General features: G+C 35.4%; 1 protein-coding gene across 1 annotated transcript in view; it reads left to right on the forward strand.

Moving 5' to 3' along the window:
- Positions 1-12,677, forward strand: part of FMN1 (formin 1) — a 91,836-nt gene that overhangs the window by 22,315 nt on the left and 56,844 nt on the right. Inside the window, exons 3-5 of the mRNA XM_070931344.1 lie at positions 22-83; positions 8,284-9,029; positions 10,737-10,887. Coding sequence (XP_070787445.1) covers positions 22-83; positions 8,284-9,029; positions 10,737-10,887 — 959 coding nt within the window. The remainder of the gene's footprint in view (positions 1-21; positions 84-8,283; positions 9,030-10,736; positions 10,888-12,677) is intronic.

A 12,677-nucleotide genomic window follows, 5' to 3' on the forward strand; every position in this document is an offset into this window, starting at 1 on the left:
ATATTATTTCACTTTTTATAGAGTACCATTCTGTGATTTTGCAGTTAAAAAGGGAACATAAGGATGAAATTGAGAAACTAAAAGTAAGTATACTTGGGCATTTATTTCTATAAAAATATTTCCTCTTCCACTGTCGAAATGTTATATAAATTTGTTGAATGTTCTTATTAGGCATCTTTTGTATTGAAAATATTTTTCATCTTCAAATATTGTCAGAATTTTAAACAGTCTCAAATAACACTTCCTTAGAGACATAGTAGATCTCTGTGAATGCCAAGCATTGTTATCTGTTAGAAACACCACAGGATAATATAAATCAATCTTGTCCTATCATTCATGCTGAACTGTTGACTTCATTTATCTTAAAGGAACCATCCTGGTATTTAAAGATTAGGAAAAATATGAGTTTTAGGTTAATATATTTGCATTTCTTTGGTTAGCTATTTGCATTTATTTAGTTAGCTACACACGGCAGGAGATAAAGTTGAACACCTTTCATGTGCGCTGTCTCCGACGTATTCTTGGCATCATCTGGCAGGACAAAGTTCCAAATAGTGCAGTCTTGGAACGTGCTGGAATTTCTAGCGTGTATACACTATTGAAACAGCGACGTCTACGCTGGCTTGGGCATGTCGTGAGAATGGCTGATGGTCGGATTCCGAAAGATCTCCTATATGGAGAATTAGTGCAGGGAAGGCGCCTCAGAGGGAGACCACAGCTGTGATATAAAGATATCTGCAAGAGGCACCTAAAGGCCCTGGGAATGGACATTAACAACTGGGAAACCTTGACCACCGATCGTTCAGCTTGGAGGCTAAAGACGCAACATGGCCTTCTCCAATTCGAAGAGACACTTGTTCGGCAGGCTGAGGCAAAGAGGCAGTCCCAGAACCAGCGAAATCTGGGAGCTGGGCAGGGGACAGAATGTATCTGCCCTCAGTGTGGAAGGGATTGTCACTCTCAAATTGGCCTTTTTAGTCACACTATATGCTGTTTTAGGACCTCTTTCCAGAGCCCGATACCATAGTCTTTTGAGACTGAAGGATAACAATGAATGCCAATGGTTAGCTATTTAATGCAATTGGGTTTTCAGGAACAACGATTTAAAGTCTGTTATGTAAGAGCCTTCAGTTTTTGTGTTATTCGGTAACAGTATATCTAGTTAAACTGATCCATTGCTTCAGAACAGGGCCGTCTTCACAGCATTATGGGCCCCGGGCAAAACACTGTACTGGGACCCCTATAACAACTACTCACAGGAATAAAAATGTAAATGGTCAATAAAATTGTATTTATTTTATTGGCACTTCCAACAAAATCGGTGTTGAAACATTAAAAACATGCAGGATTTTCTCATCATCTAAGGGTAAAAAATCAGTGTTAATTTTTATTAATGCTTGTTAGTATTAATTTTTTAAAAATGCAGTAAAATGTAATAAATATGTTGCTGTATTTATATGATATACAAGGTGCATTGAAGGGTTAACATACACAGATTAGTATGGGGCCCCTATGCTTGTGAGGCCCACGGGCAAGTGCCCATCAGGCCCATGCATTAAGACAGCCCTGCTTCAGAAACCCACACATCTGTCTGATCTGAAAAGAAAAGGATATAGAATAAATAATCTCATTTACAAAAAGTAATACTTTTATTATTCTATTTTCCTTCATTAGTAAGTATTCCCAACACAAGAGTAAGTTAAATGAAAAACAGAAGCATATGCCATTGTGTATTGCATTTATATCCAGGGTACCTGATGCGTACATAAGCTTTTTTATAGTCTTTGTTGATAATACCATTCTTCTAATTGTAGTTAAATATTTCCATTGGACTATACTGTAGTCCTGTTATACTGTAAAATGTAGCATCCAGTATACCTATTTGATATACCTAGTGTCAATTGTGTTGTGAATCCAAAACCACCTGGGTCTATATTGTTTCACCCCATTGATTGGGGAGCGGGGGGGGAGGACAATGCATTTCTCAGTTTCTGGGTAACGCAAACTTGGGAAGGTCAACTCTTTCATCCTTTGAGACATTTAAAGCAAAATAGTTGGGACCTTATGGTTCTCCAGATGGTGTTGGATCGGTCCTCATCATTCCTAACCGTTGACTATGTTGGCTGCATCTGATGGAAGATCATTCCAACAACATCTGGAGAATGACGGGGTTCCTTGTCTGTTACATACGACCAAATCTTATAAAAATGCATTTTAAAAAAAATATCCACTAGAGGTCAGTTAAGCATCTCTTTCTTTTCCTGGTAGAGAAAAAAAATGTTACAAGGTTAGTTGCTTCCTGTTTTCTCCTATCTTAGAAATATTAAGATTTTGTAGAATGTCCAGGCCTCTGGCTATATATTTTGCATCCTAATGGAGTGGAAAATTCAGAACTTAAATACAAATACTCAAATGAATTTTCTTTATTGAATATGAGCAACTAATTGCAAAGCAAAGCTCAGTGTTACCGTGTTTCCCTGAAAATAGGACCCAACCGGAAAATAAGTCCTTGCATGATTTTTCAGGATGCTCGTAATATAAGCCCTACCCCCAAAATAAGTCCAGTTAAGATTGTCAGCCAGATGGACGCATTTAGTACATATTTTCCCGAAAATAAGACCTAACCAGAAAATAAATCCTAATGAGTCTTTTGGAGTAAAAATTAATATAAAACCTGGTCTTATTTTGGGGGAAACATAGTAGTTATCATAGTGATCTCTTCAAAAGAAGGTGAAAAGAAATAACATTCTATGGATTAAGAATTAGGGTGCACTTTCATTAAATTCTTTAAGAGAATTACAAATTTAATTCTTTGTTAATTAATCAAATTAGCATTTTCTGGAACATCTCAGAGAGTGAGATCTTCATATGCTTATCAGTTTTTATAGTAGATATCTTTTTATTTTAATGTTAATAGTTAATACTAATTAACCTTTACTTAAATTAATATAATAGATTAATAAATACTAATTTATTATTATAAGCAGTCTTCAAATTTAACAGTAAGGTAAGTCAGGATCCTAAAATTCAAAAATTCAAACCCTGTATAAATGTTAGAACTAAGTATTGAATTTATATTGTAGTACAGTTAGTCTAATTTAAAACCACAATTGGGATTAGAATATCCATTTCTGAGTATGATGATTGTTAAGTGAGTCATGCTCAATTTTATGATTTTATTTGCCATTGTTATTAACTATGTGGTCATTAAATGAATCTTCCCCCCCCCCCACTTTCACTTTACTTGTTGAAAGTCAGTTGGGAAGGTAGCAAATGGCAATCACATGATCTGGAGATACTGTAACCATTTTAAACACATGTGGTTGCCAAGCACCCAATTTTTAATCCTGTGACCATGGAGATGCTGCAATGGTATAAGTATGAGAACTGATCATAGGTCACTTTTTACAGTGTCATTGTAACTTTGAACGATCACTAAACAAATGGTTGTAAGTTGAGGACTTACAACCAGAAAATTGCCCTTGGGCAAGTAACGCGTTTAAGTGAGGTGGCAAACTATAATAGAATACAAAAGAATACTGTGCCACCTTATATTTCTACCAGATTCGTTATTTATTTATCTATTTATTTATTTATTGGTTCGATTTATATGCCGCCCTTCTCCGGAGACTCAAGGCGGCTTACAATGCATTAAGCAATAGCCTTCATACTTTTGTATATACCTGCTTAGTAGGGATTTCGCCCCTCCCCCCCAGCGGTGTTCTCTTTTATACAAAGTCAGCTTATTGCCCCCACAAACCGGGTCCTCATTTTATCTACCTCAAAAGGATGGAAGGCTGAGTCAACCTTGAGCCTGGTGAGAGTTGAACTCGCAGTAATTGCAGGCAGCTGGTGCTATTTAACAGCACTTTAGTCTGCTGCGCCACCAAGGCTCTGCTATGAAATAAACTTTACCAAATGTCCTTCTGTAAAACTTATTTGAGATTTAGTACTATAAAACATATGTGTGTATAGTTCTTTTGTTTTCAAATATTTGCTTTCAAATATACATGTGTAGGATTGGGCTATAAAAATGTGCATTTTGTTGCTGTATCATGTTTTATAGCTCAGGTCTGGTTACTCAAGCACACCCATTTGTTTATTTACTTTGCAAAACACAAAGCCTTGTTAGACAGTGATAGGAGGGTGGCATGATGAGACATGAGTCACTTCCACCTGCTAAAGCAATATATTGCTAATGGCAGAACAAGCTGTTAGGAGAAGTGAGAGATCTACCACTGTTAGGACTAAAAGTAGAAGAAAAGGTGTGTCCAAAGAAGAGATGAGTTACACCACATCAAAATTCCAGACACTCTAAGGGCCTCTTAGGATGATAACACAATGTTAGTTCAGGCTAAGAGTCCCTAACTAATTTCTAACGTTGTGAATTCATTGGGGGCTCTAAAAACACCAACTTCCTCTGTCTGTTATAAAATATGCATATCAGTGTATTATATTTCAATATATTCAAAATATTTGTTTACGGTTAGATATTAGATACACTATTGGTTATGTGTCTTAATTACTGAAAAAGTTTTGAATTGGTAAATTTCTAGGAAGAAGGTGATTGGAAATAGATGTGTAGATATTTAAATGCCTTCATAGGGCAGTTGTCAATTTTCCAAATGTGGGGTGATTGACATGCTAGCTGGTAAATAAAAACTTTGGCTTTTGCAAGGTTGATTTCCAGCAGTTTGGATCAACAATAAGATGCTAGCATCTGGAAGTTATGTGCATAGTCCCACTTGGGATACACGCACAACACACTGAAAGAATTAAACTGTTTTGCAAGACAGAAAAGAGGCTGAAATTCCCACAATCTGAGTTTTATTTTGGAAACAACTGCAATCACTTCTCGTTCAGTCCACATTTATTTGGGATCATTATTTCCTGTTTAAGACAGCAGCTGTAGAAAATGCTTACTTCATTGGCTTGTATGAAAGGCAAGAGCTCTCTCAGAAGTTGTCCTGGGCTTTTACTTGGACAAACTGGGAGAGCATGAGAAAGTGTTGAAATGCTAAGCCGGAATCTTTATTAGATTTGTGTGTTCTGGGTTTTGCTCTCTGCTTTGCTTGGATAAGCTAGCTTCTTGCTTGTGCAGCTGCTGCATAGGTAGAGCAAGAACAATTTTTGACAGCAACCCAGCTGTGGGTGCACAAGCCATGAGCCTTGTGCATGCAGAGCTGACTCAGAACTCTGGGCTAAGTGGAAAACATGTTCTGACAGCAATCACAAAAAAATTCAATGATGCTTCCTTTTTCTTTTTCCAGGCATTATTCCTGATCTATGGCAGGGTCCATTTCCAATCATGTTTCCTATTTCCCCATAATTCCCTGGCAACTCATAATCCACAATTTGAAAACACCCTGTAAAGTATCTCACTAAGTTTTACATGGAAGGATATTGAATCCCAGCTTGGCTATTATCAGTTGTTTATCAGGAGGCAACATGGTTTGATGCCCCAAAATTATTAGAATCCAAATTATTTCTAATAGCTCAACTTTATTGATTGTTGGAAGCTGCCCAGAATTGTTGAGAGTTGAACAGCATGCAAGTTTAATAAATTATTATAACATCAACATGAAATCACGGCTGCCAGTTCTTTAGCTGGTATTGGCCTTCATACACATAAGTGTCCTTCACAAGAAGCTAGTATGTCATAAGGTATCAGTTTGGTATATGGGCGGAGTTAAGCAGTGTCCCTTTGTAATAGAAAGAAGAAAATAGTTACTTTGTGATTTATTATTATTTGAAATTCAATCATTTTTACCAATTTACCGGATGGCTAGAGGAGAGAAAGCATCACTTCTGCTTGATGTCCCAGACCAGAAGATAATTTAAAGATTTTCCCAACCTTGGTTTGATAATCCTTTCTGGATCAGAACCTTTATTCTTGCATCCCTTTAATTTTTGACAAACTTACATGAGTAACAATAACATGGTACTTAATATTTTGCTTATTTGTCTTTTGATTTAGCAAGGGAAAAAATGCACATATATGTAAAGGTAACTTGCCCTGAATCAGACCTCCCATGTGCAATAAGTTTCAGGTCTGTGGAAAGGTGTGTTTGTAGAAGCACATAATAAATGATTATTGCAATATATTCTGTGCATCTCTAAAATCCATAGGGAATAAGGGGGAAATCCTTTAGAAAATATGTCATTAAACAGCTGCATTTGTCCTGTAAAGCCTATAGTGCTTTAATAATATTCTTGACTGGTTATAAACTGCTGCTCTATGCCTAATATATTCTATTTCTTAGTATATTTGATATGCCTGAAATAAATGTCAGTAGAATTTTTATTATTACCAAAGAGAAAGCTCAGCTGCTTGCATGGTTGCAGATTTATACTATATTTACTTATCATGGAAGACATATACAGTATTGATAGTATTATGAATTTAGGCAACCTAAATGTTTTCATACAGACTATTGGCTTTTCTTCCAGTTCATGGAAGAAACTAAGTAAAAACAATGTGACATGCTCCAAGATGTAGAGAATGGTCTTTATAATGTTTACATAATTCTCTAATTGTCTTTGATCTTCAGAGGAAATTATTTCTGATAACTTTTGATATAGTCTCAGAATTCCCCTTTACCCATTTCCCCTCAAAGAAGAATGTCTGGTGTAGGATATATGAGTTTATTTCAAAGCCTCTGTCAGAGTTCCAAGTAACACCCACAACGAAAGATGACTCTGAGGCTAGAAGTTCCTCAAAGTTCCATTTTATTAGAGATGTCATATTGGCACATCTGGGAAAACCCGAATCTGAAAGCTTCCAGGTTTTCTCCACCCAAAAGAAAATGCAAGTCCCTGCCCCAGCACCCACATGTCCATCACATGGTCCAGTCAATGTACCATCCCAACTGGAGATGCCTCCCAGTCACACCACTCCAGGTGCAGGGCAGGATGTCCTTGACTCTCAAAGAAAAGAATTTTATTATGGCTAGATATCTCTCCATTCCATAAAATCTCCCCTCCCAGTTTCCAACAGTACTAAATGTGTCAGCCCTAAAGATCCAAAGTAAAAGATGGCTTCCAGGACTCACAGCCTCTTTTTTTTTTTTCTCTTATGAAGTAGTGTGCAACATTTTTGTTTTGTTTTCAAGGAAAGTAGAACTGATACAAACTGAAAAGTCATTATTTTTTTCCCTACAGTCAGAAGGCAGCACATGGGACTGTTCGTACCAAAATTATAATGTACAGATATTGTATCTCAGAATAATCAGTACATGAGTAAACTCTAACCTTTTTAGTGGGAGGAAAAACAAAGCGGAAAGCTCAATAAATCATATGCTGCCAAGGTGCTCATTAAGGAAAGCTGTAAAATTAATAAGAAGACTTTAAAGTTTTCCTGTGTAAATATGTTGCTGTAAATACACCTGTTTTTGTAGACAGAGTACAATAATCTAACTAACACACCATGGCATTTTACTCACCATAAACGCATAAAACTAAGAGCAATTAATAGTGCAGATTAGCTTCCTGAAGTCTGGTATCTTCCAGATACATTGGGCAAACTCTCCTGTCAAGAATGTTCTTTTGCTGTAGGAGAGAAATTTAATTCTGACATGCCTGGAGAACAGTAGTTTGGGGGAGACCACTGTAAACCATCATAAATCAGTGGTGAAATATAAAATTTGTTACTACCAGTTCTGTGGGCGTGGCTTGGTGGGGGGGGTAATGTGACTGGGTGGGCGTGGCCAACTTTTTTTTTTTAACTTTTAAAACCATTTTTTCTACAACCTCTTTGGCCGAAGAGGTTGTAGAAAAAATGCTTTTAAAAGCCTCTGATGATCCCAGCTGAGTTGCCTGCTCGCCAGAGGCTGTTTTTTTCTTTTAAAAGCCTCTGACGATCCCAGCTGAGTTACCTGATCGTCAGAGGTTTTTTTTAATTTTTAAAAGCATTTTTTTCTACAACCTCTTCGGCCAAAGAGGTTGTAGAAAAAATGCTTTTAAAAGCCTCTGATGATCCCAGCTGAGCCATGCAATCAATTTTTTTTTACTTTTAAAAGCATTTTTTCAGCCAAAGAGGTTGTAGAAAAAATGCTTTTAAAAATTAAAAAAAAGCCTCTGATGATTGCCTGGCTCAGCTGGGCATGGGGGGGGACGCAGGGATTTTTGCTACCGGTTCTCTGAATCACCCACCGCCATCACTACCAGATCGGGCGATCTGGTCCAGACCGGGAGCATTTCACCCCTGTCATAAATTGTATGCACAATAAATAAGGCAAAGGTTCACAATGGTTTATACATTGATTTTTCAATATTTTTTTGCAGTCTGAGTTTGAACTCCAAGTCTTTCGAATTCGAGGAGAACACGCCCTATCAATAACAAAGCTTGAGGAACACATTCTATATTTAAAATATGAACTGGAAAATAAGTTATACAAGCGAAGTGAAGAAGCAAAGGATGCCTGTGTATCCACTGAAGATGACAACCCACCAAAGATATACAGAAATGTATGCATCCAGACAGATAGAGAAACTTTTATAAAGCCAAATGAAGATAAAACACGGATACCAAAAAATAATCAAAAAATTCCAAAGAAACTTTTGAAACCCTATTTGAATAACAGTGTTTTGGCTTCAGCTGATCATAAAGAAATATGCAGTTCGGCCCAAACCTCAGGGAATGTTTTTTCAAAGTTGGACCAAACAGTGCCGGCTCCTCCTCCACCACCACCACCTCCTCTTCCTCTTTCACTATCTCATTCAATCCCACCACAACCACCACCGTTGCCAACAAGCTTGAGATCTGCCCATCCACTGCCGCCGCCACCACCACCACCACCACCACCACCACCACTTCCTTCAGCTTTTGGTATTCCTCAGCCATCTCTACCTCCCCCATCAGGGCCACCTCCAACAGGAACAGGACCTCCACCGCCTCCACCCCTGCCGCCACCATTGCCACTTGGCTCTAATTTTTCATCAATAAGTCAAGGTCCTCGAAAACCTACAGTTGAACCCTCTTGTCCCATGAGGCCGCTCTACTGGAACAGAATCCAAATATCAGATAGCAGGTATAGTTATGTCGTCTTGCTTATACATTGAAGGTATGGGTATATTGTTTAGCCACATACATATATGCATACATACATATATACATACAAACATACAATATATACATGTGCATGGATGTGCAGTTCACGAAAGAAAAAGTGAACAAGGCAAAATTATGAGAAATAGTCAAATAGATTAAGAGAAATTTGAATAATTTGTTTACACTGCTTCGTGTTATCAAATATTTTCCCCCATAACTCCTATAGTGTTCTTGTTCAGACCTATGCTTGTGGCTTACACAACAATGTCATTTGACAAAGTATTCCCAGGTTGACCTATCATATAGTTGCGTATAAGGGCCTCAGAGAAAAGAGTGAAGGTGTTCTTGCAGCTTGTAGCAATATTTTGATTTATTTATTTTTTTACATTTTTGCTGCTATATTAAATGCATGTTAACTATTGAAAAGAGTGAAGCATTCACAAAAAAGGAAGATAATACTATAACCAATGTCTTGGTGAAATCTGACACTTTGCAAAAGCAAATTCACCCTTAAAAGTAAATTTTGAATGATGAATTGTCTTCCTTATCGACCCTTAGCAATTGCTCGTACATTTCTTTCTTAAATATTTTTTTAAAAATACCTTGGATATAATAGAATGCCAAACCTGTTTCTCATTTCCCTGCTAATTACTCTTGGTTGAAATCTCACAGAACAACATTATCCATGCCCCATAGCACCAGTCTGCGGATGACTGCTTATAAGTAAATACCATAGAGTCTGTAAAAACCTTCCCACTCTCTAAGTATGAATATGATAGCAAGTTTAATTATTTAGTGACTCAACTTATTGTCAGAGATAGTGACATGTTTGTCAATAATATCTCATTGGTCCATTTGCTACATTGGCTTCCCTTTACCTTTCCTTCTCTTTCTTTCCATGACCATATCATGGAAAAAAAGACTAGAAACTGTGTTACATGACAGGGATAAGTAGAATGTTGTTTGAGTGACCCCTACTGGAAGGAAAATGTCAGTTGCTACTACTGAAGAAAGTCTCTTTTTCTTCAGAGAAAAGCAATCTGTCTGGAATAATTTCTTTTGCTAAAAGGCAGTGGAAAATAGATGAAAAAAAAATAAATAAAGACTGTTTATTTTTTCTTAAATATAGACTGAATTGTAGATTTCAGCATTTAGCAATAGATTTTGTGAACGTTACAAAAGGAATGTGGGTAGAGTATGCTAGAGTATTATGTGAGATAAAGTTTTCTTCATCTTGTTCATCCATAGCAATAGTGAGAAAATATTGATTGGTTTCAAATATTGTGATAAATTGCTAAATCATGCTTTCCTTTAATCACAATTTGTTGAAGAAGACATTGTAGTCTCGTACAAATTATTCTGATTCAATTCATCTGTCACACTAAACTGAGCATGATATACATAGCCAACTATAATAATAGAAGATTTTGAAGAGTTACATTTCTACTCAAAGCTTTCCTAAAAAGAAAAGTAGTATATAGAGGGGACTGAAGACAAAAGAAAATCCTGTTGTTCATAAAATAAAATATTTGTAATCCATGAGATACCAAAACAATTGAGGTAACTGTTGGGCATTATACATTTCTTCATATGAAAAATTTCTTTCAAAAGTGATCTAACCCATCTGCAAAACATCTGTACCTTTAAGAGATAATTTATGAATGTTTCTCTTTTTTTCTTATTTTAGTGAACAGTCAATGCCAACTCTTTGGGACTCATTAGAAGAACCCAATCTTTGTGATACAAATGAATTTGAATACTTATTCTCAAAAGAAGCAGCTCAGGAAAAGAAAAAAGCACTAGCTGAATCTTATGAAAAGAAAACAAAAACCAAAAAGGTATTTTTATTTTCCAACTACTGTATTTTTAAAAAAACTAATTTTATTTTAATGATTTTGAGTTTAGCATAGAATAAAAATTACAATATCATTTAATTTTTGTTAAAAAAACTGTGGCCAAGGGATACAAAAATTGGACAAAAGTAATCTGTTTCTGATTCGCCAAGAATGTATATGAAAACCAGCATCTGGATTAATTTTTTTCAGACTTGTTTCAGGCTGATAATTAGCCCTTTAAAATAGTACTTCCATCAAATAAAGAACATGACTGTTAGTACCATATCCTTTCATTTCACATAACTGTAACCTAAAATTAAATCTTCCTTGGTACATATGCCATGATATTTTGGCATTGCCCCCAACTAAATGTATGAACCTGCTTTTACTTTTAATACCAATCAGGCAACAGAAATTCAAAGTTATTTTTAAAACACTGGTTCATATTTTACAATCTTCTCTAGATGCTAAATATGAATTATTTTGCTTTGAAAGAAAACACAATTAGATAGAATGAATCTATATTTTGCACAGAAATCTCACTTATAGCAATAGATTGGTATTATTCTACCTTTCTTAAAATAAAAACTGGATTCACACATATGGGTTATTTGATTGTAAAATAAGATGTATTTATGCAATTCATTAAGCCATAATTTACAATGAAACCAAGTTACATGTATAGTTTTGATACTAATCACTAAGGGTCTAAACAACACATGATCAGAAATTAAATGTGGTCAATACCGCCATTCTGTGATCTACTGTCCCCCTAGAAACAAATCATGCACTTGTCTTATTTCAACTGCATTTAAACCATTTTACTTGTCTTATCATTTGACATCTTAGAATGATTCTGTTTTCCTACCCATGGCCATTTGTTTATACAGTTTTGATTTGTACTAAATTGTTTGAAGGAAAAAGAGAAGGAGATGTAACTGAAAAGCAGATAGTTATAAAGTAAGTACATCATGAATTAGGGAGCTACAGACAATCAAGATGTATTACCATATTTTCAGAGTATAAGACGCACCGGAGTATAAAACGCACCTACCTTTTTTGGTTGTTGTTGTTTTTTTAAGATTTTTTTTTTTAGACAAACACACATACAAACATACAATGTACTTTCTTTGAACAGAGTATTTGGCTGGTTCACAAATTTAAACAGTGCTTAGTTATTTCAATTAAATTTACAATTTCTATATTTCCGTTTGCCATATTTATTCCTCATCTATTTTTTAAAAAAACCAATATTACCCTTCATCCTCATCTCTAATCTTAATCAAATTCAATTTTTCCCTTCTATTCTATATTATACCCTTTCCCATTGTCATCTATTTTTATATCCATCCTCATATTGGTTAATTATGTAATATTACAATTGTTTAATACAAATTCAACATTTTTATATAAATCAATTAGTTATATAACAATCTTTTTTGTATATTAATTAATATTAACATAAATATTCCAATTATTTCCATGCAATCTAATTTCTTACAAAGCAATTAATTATATTTACCAATAATAATAAACCAGATAATTTCCCCCATATATTCCTCCAAACCACAACTTAACCATTTCTGCTTTCAATACAATATACAATTAATAGTATCTCAATTATTACAATTCCCTAGTTAAATAGAGCTTTTTTTCTTTTGTGTTTTAAAATCTTGAACTCTCCTCTTTTGCCCTAACTTTCTCATTGTTTGCACCTACCTTTTTTGATGAGGAAAAAGAAATCTCTCCCTGCCTCATTTTGTCATGTTGCAGCAAAGAGCCTGCTTTACTTT

This window comes from Pituophis catenifer, unplaced genomic scaffold (assembly GCF_029215685.1).
Source record: "Pituophis catenifer annectens isolate HBS135680 unplaced genomic scaffold, rPitCat1.0.hap2 SCAF_1, whole genome shotgun sequence".
Taxonomy (NCBI): Eukaryota; Metazoa; Chordata; class Lepidosauria; order Squamata; family Colubridae; genus Pituophis; species Pituophis catenifer.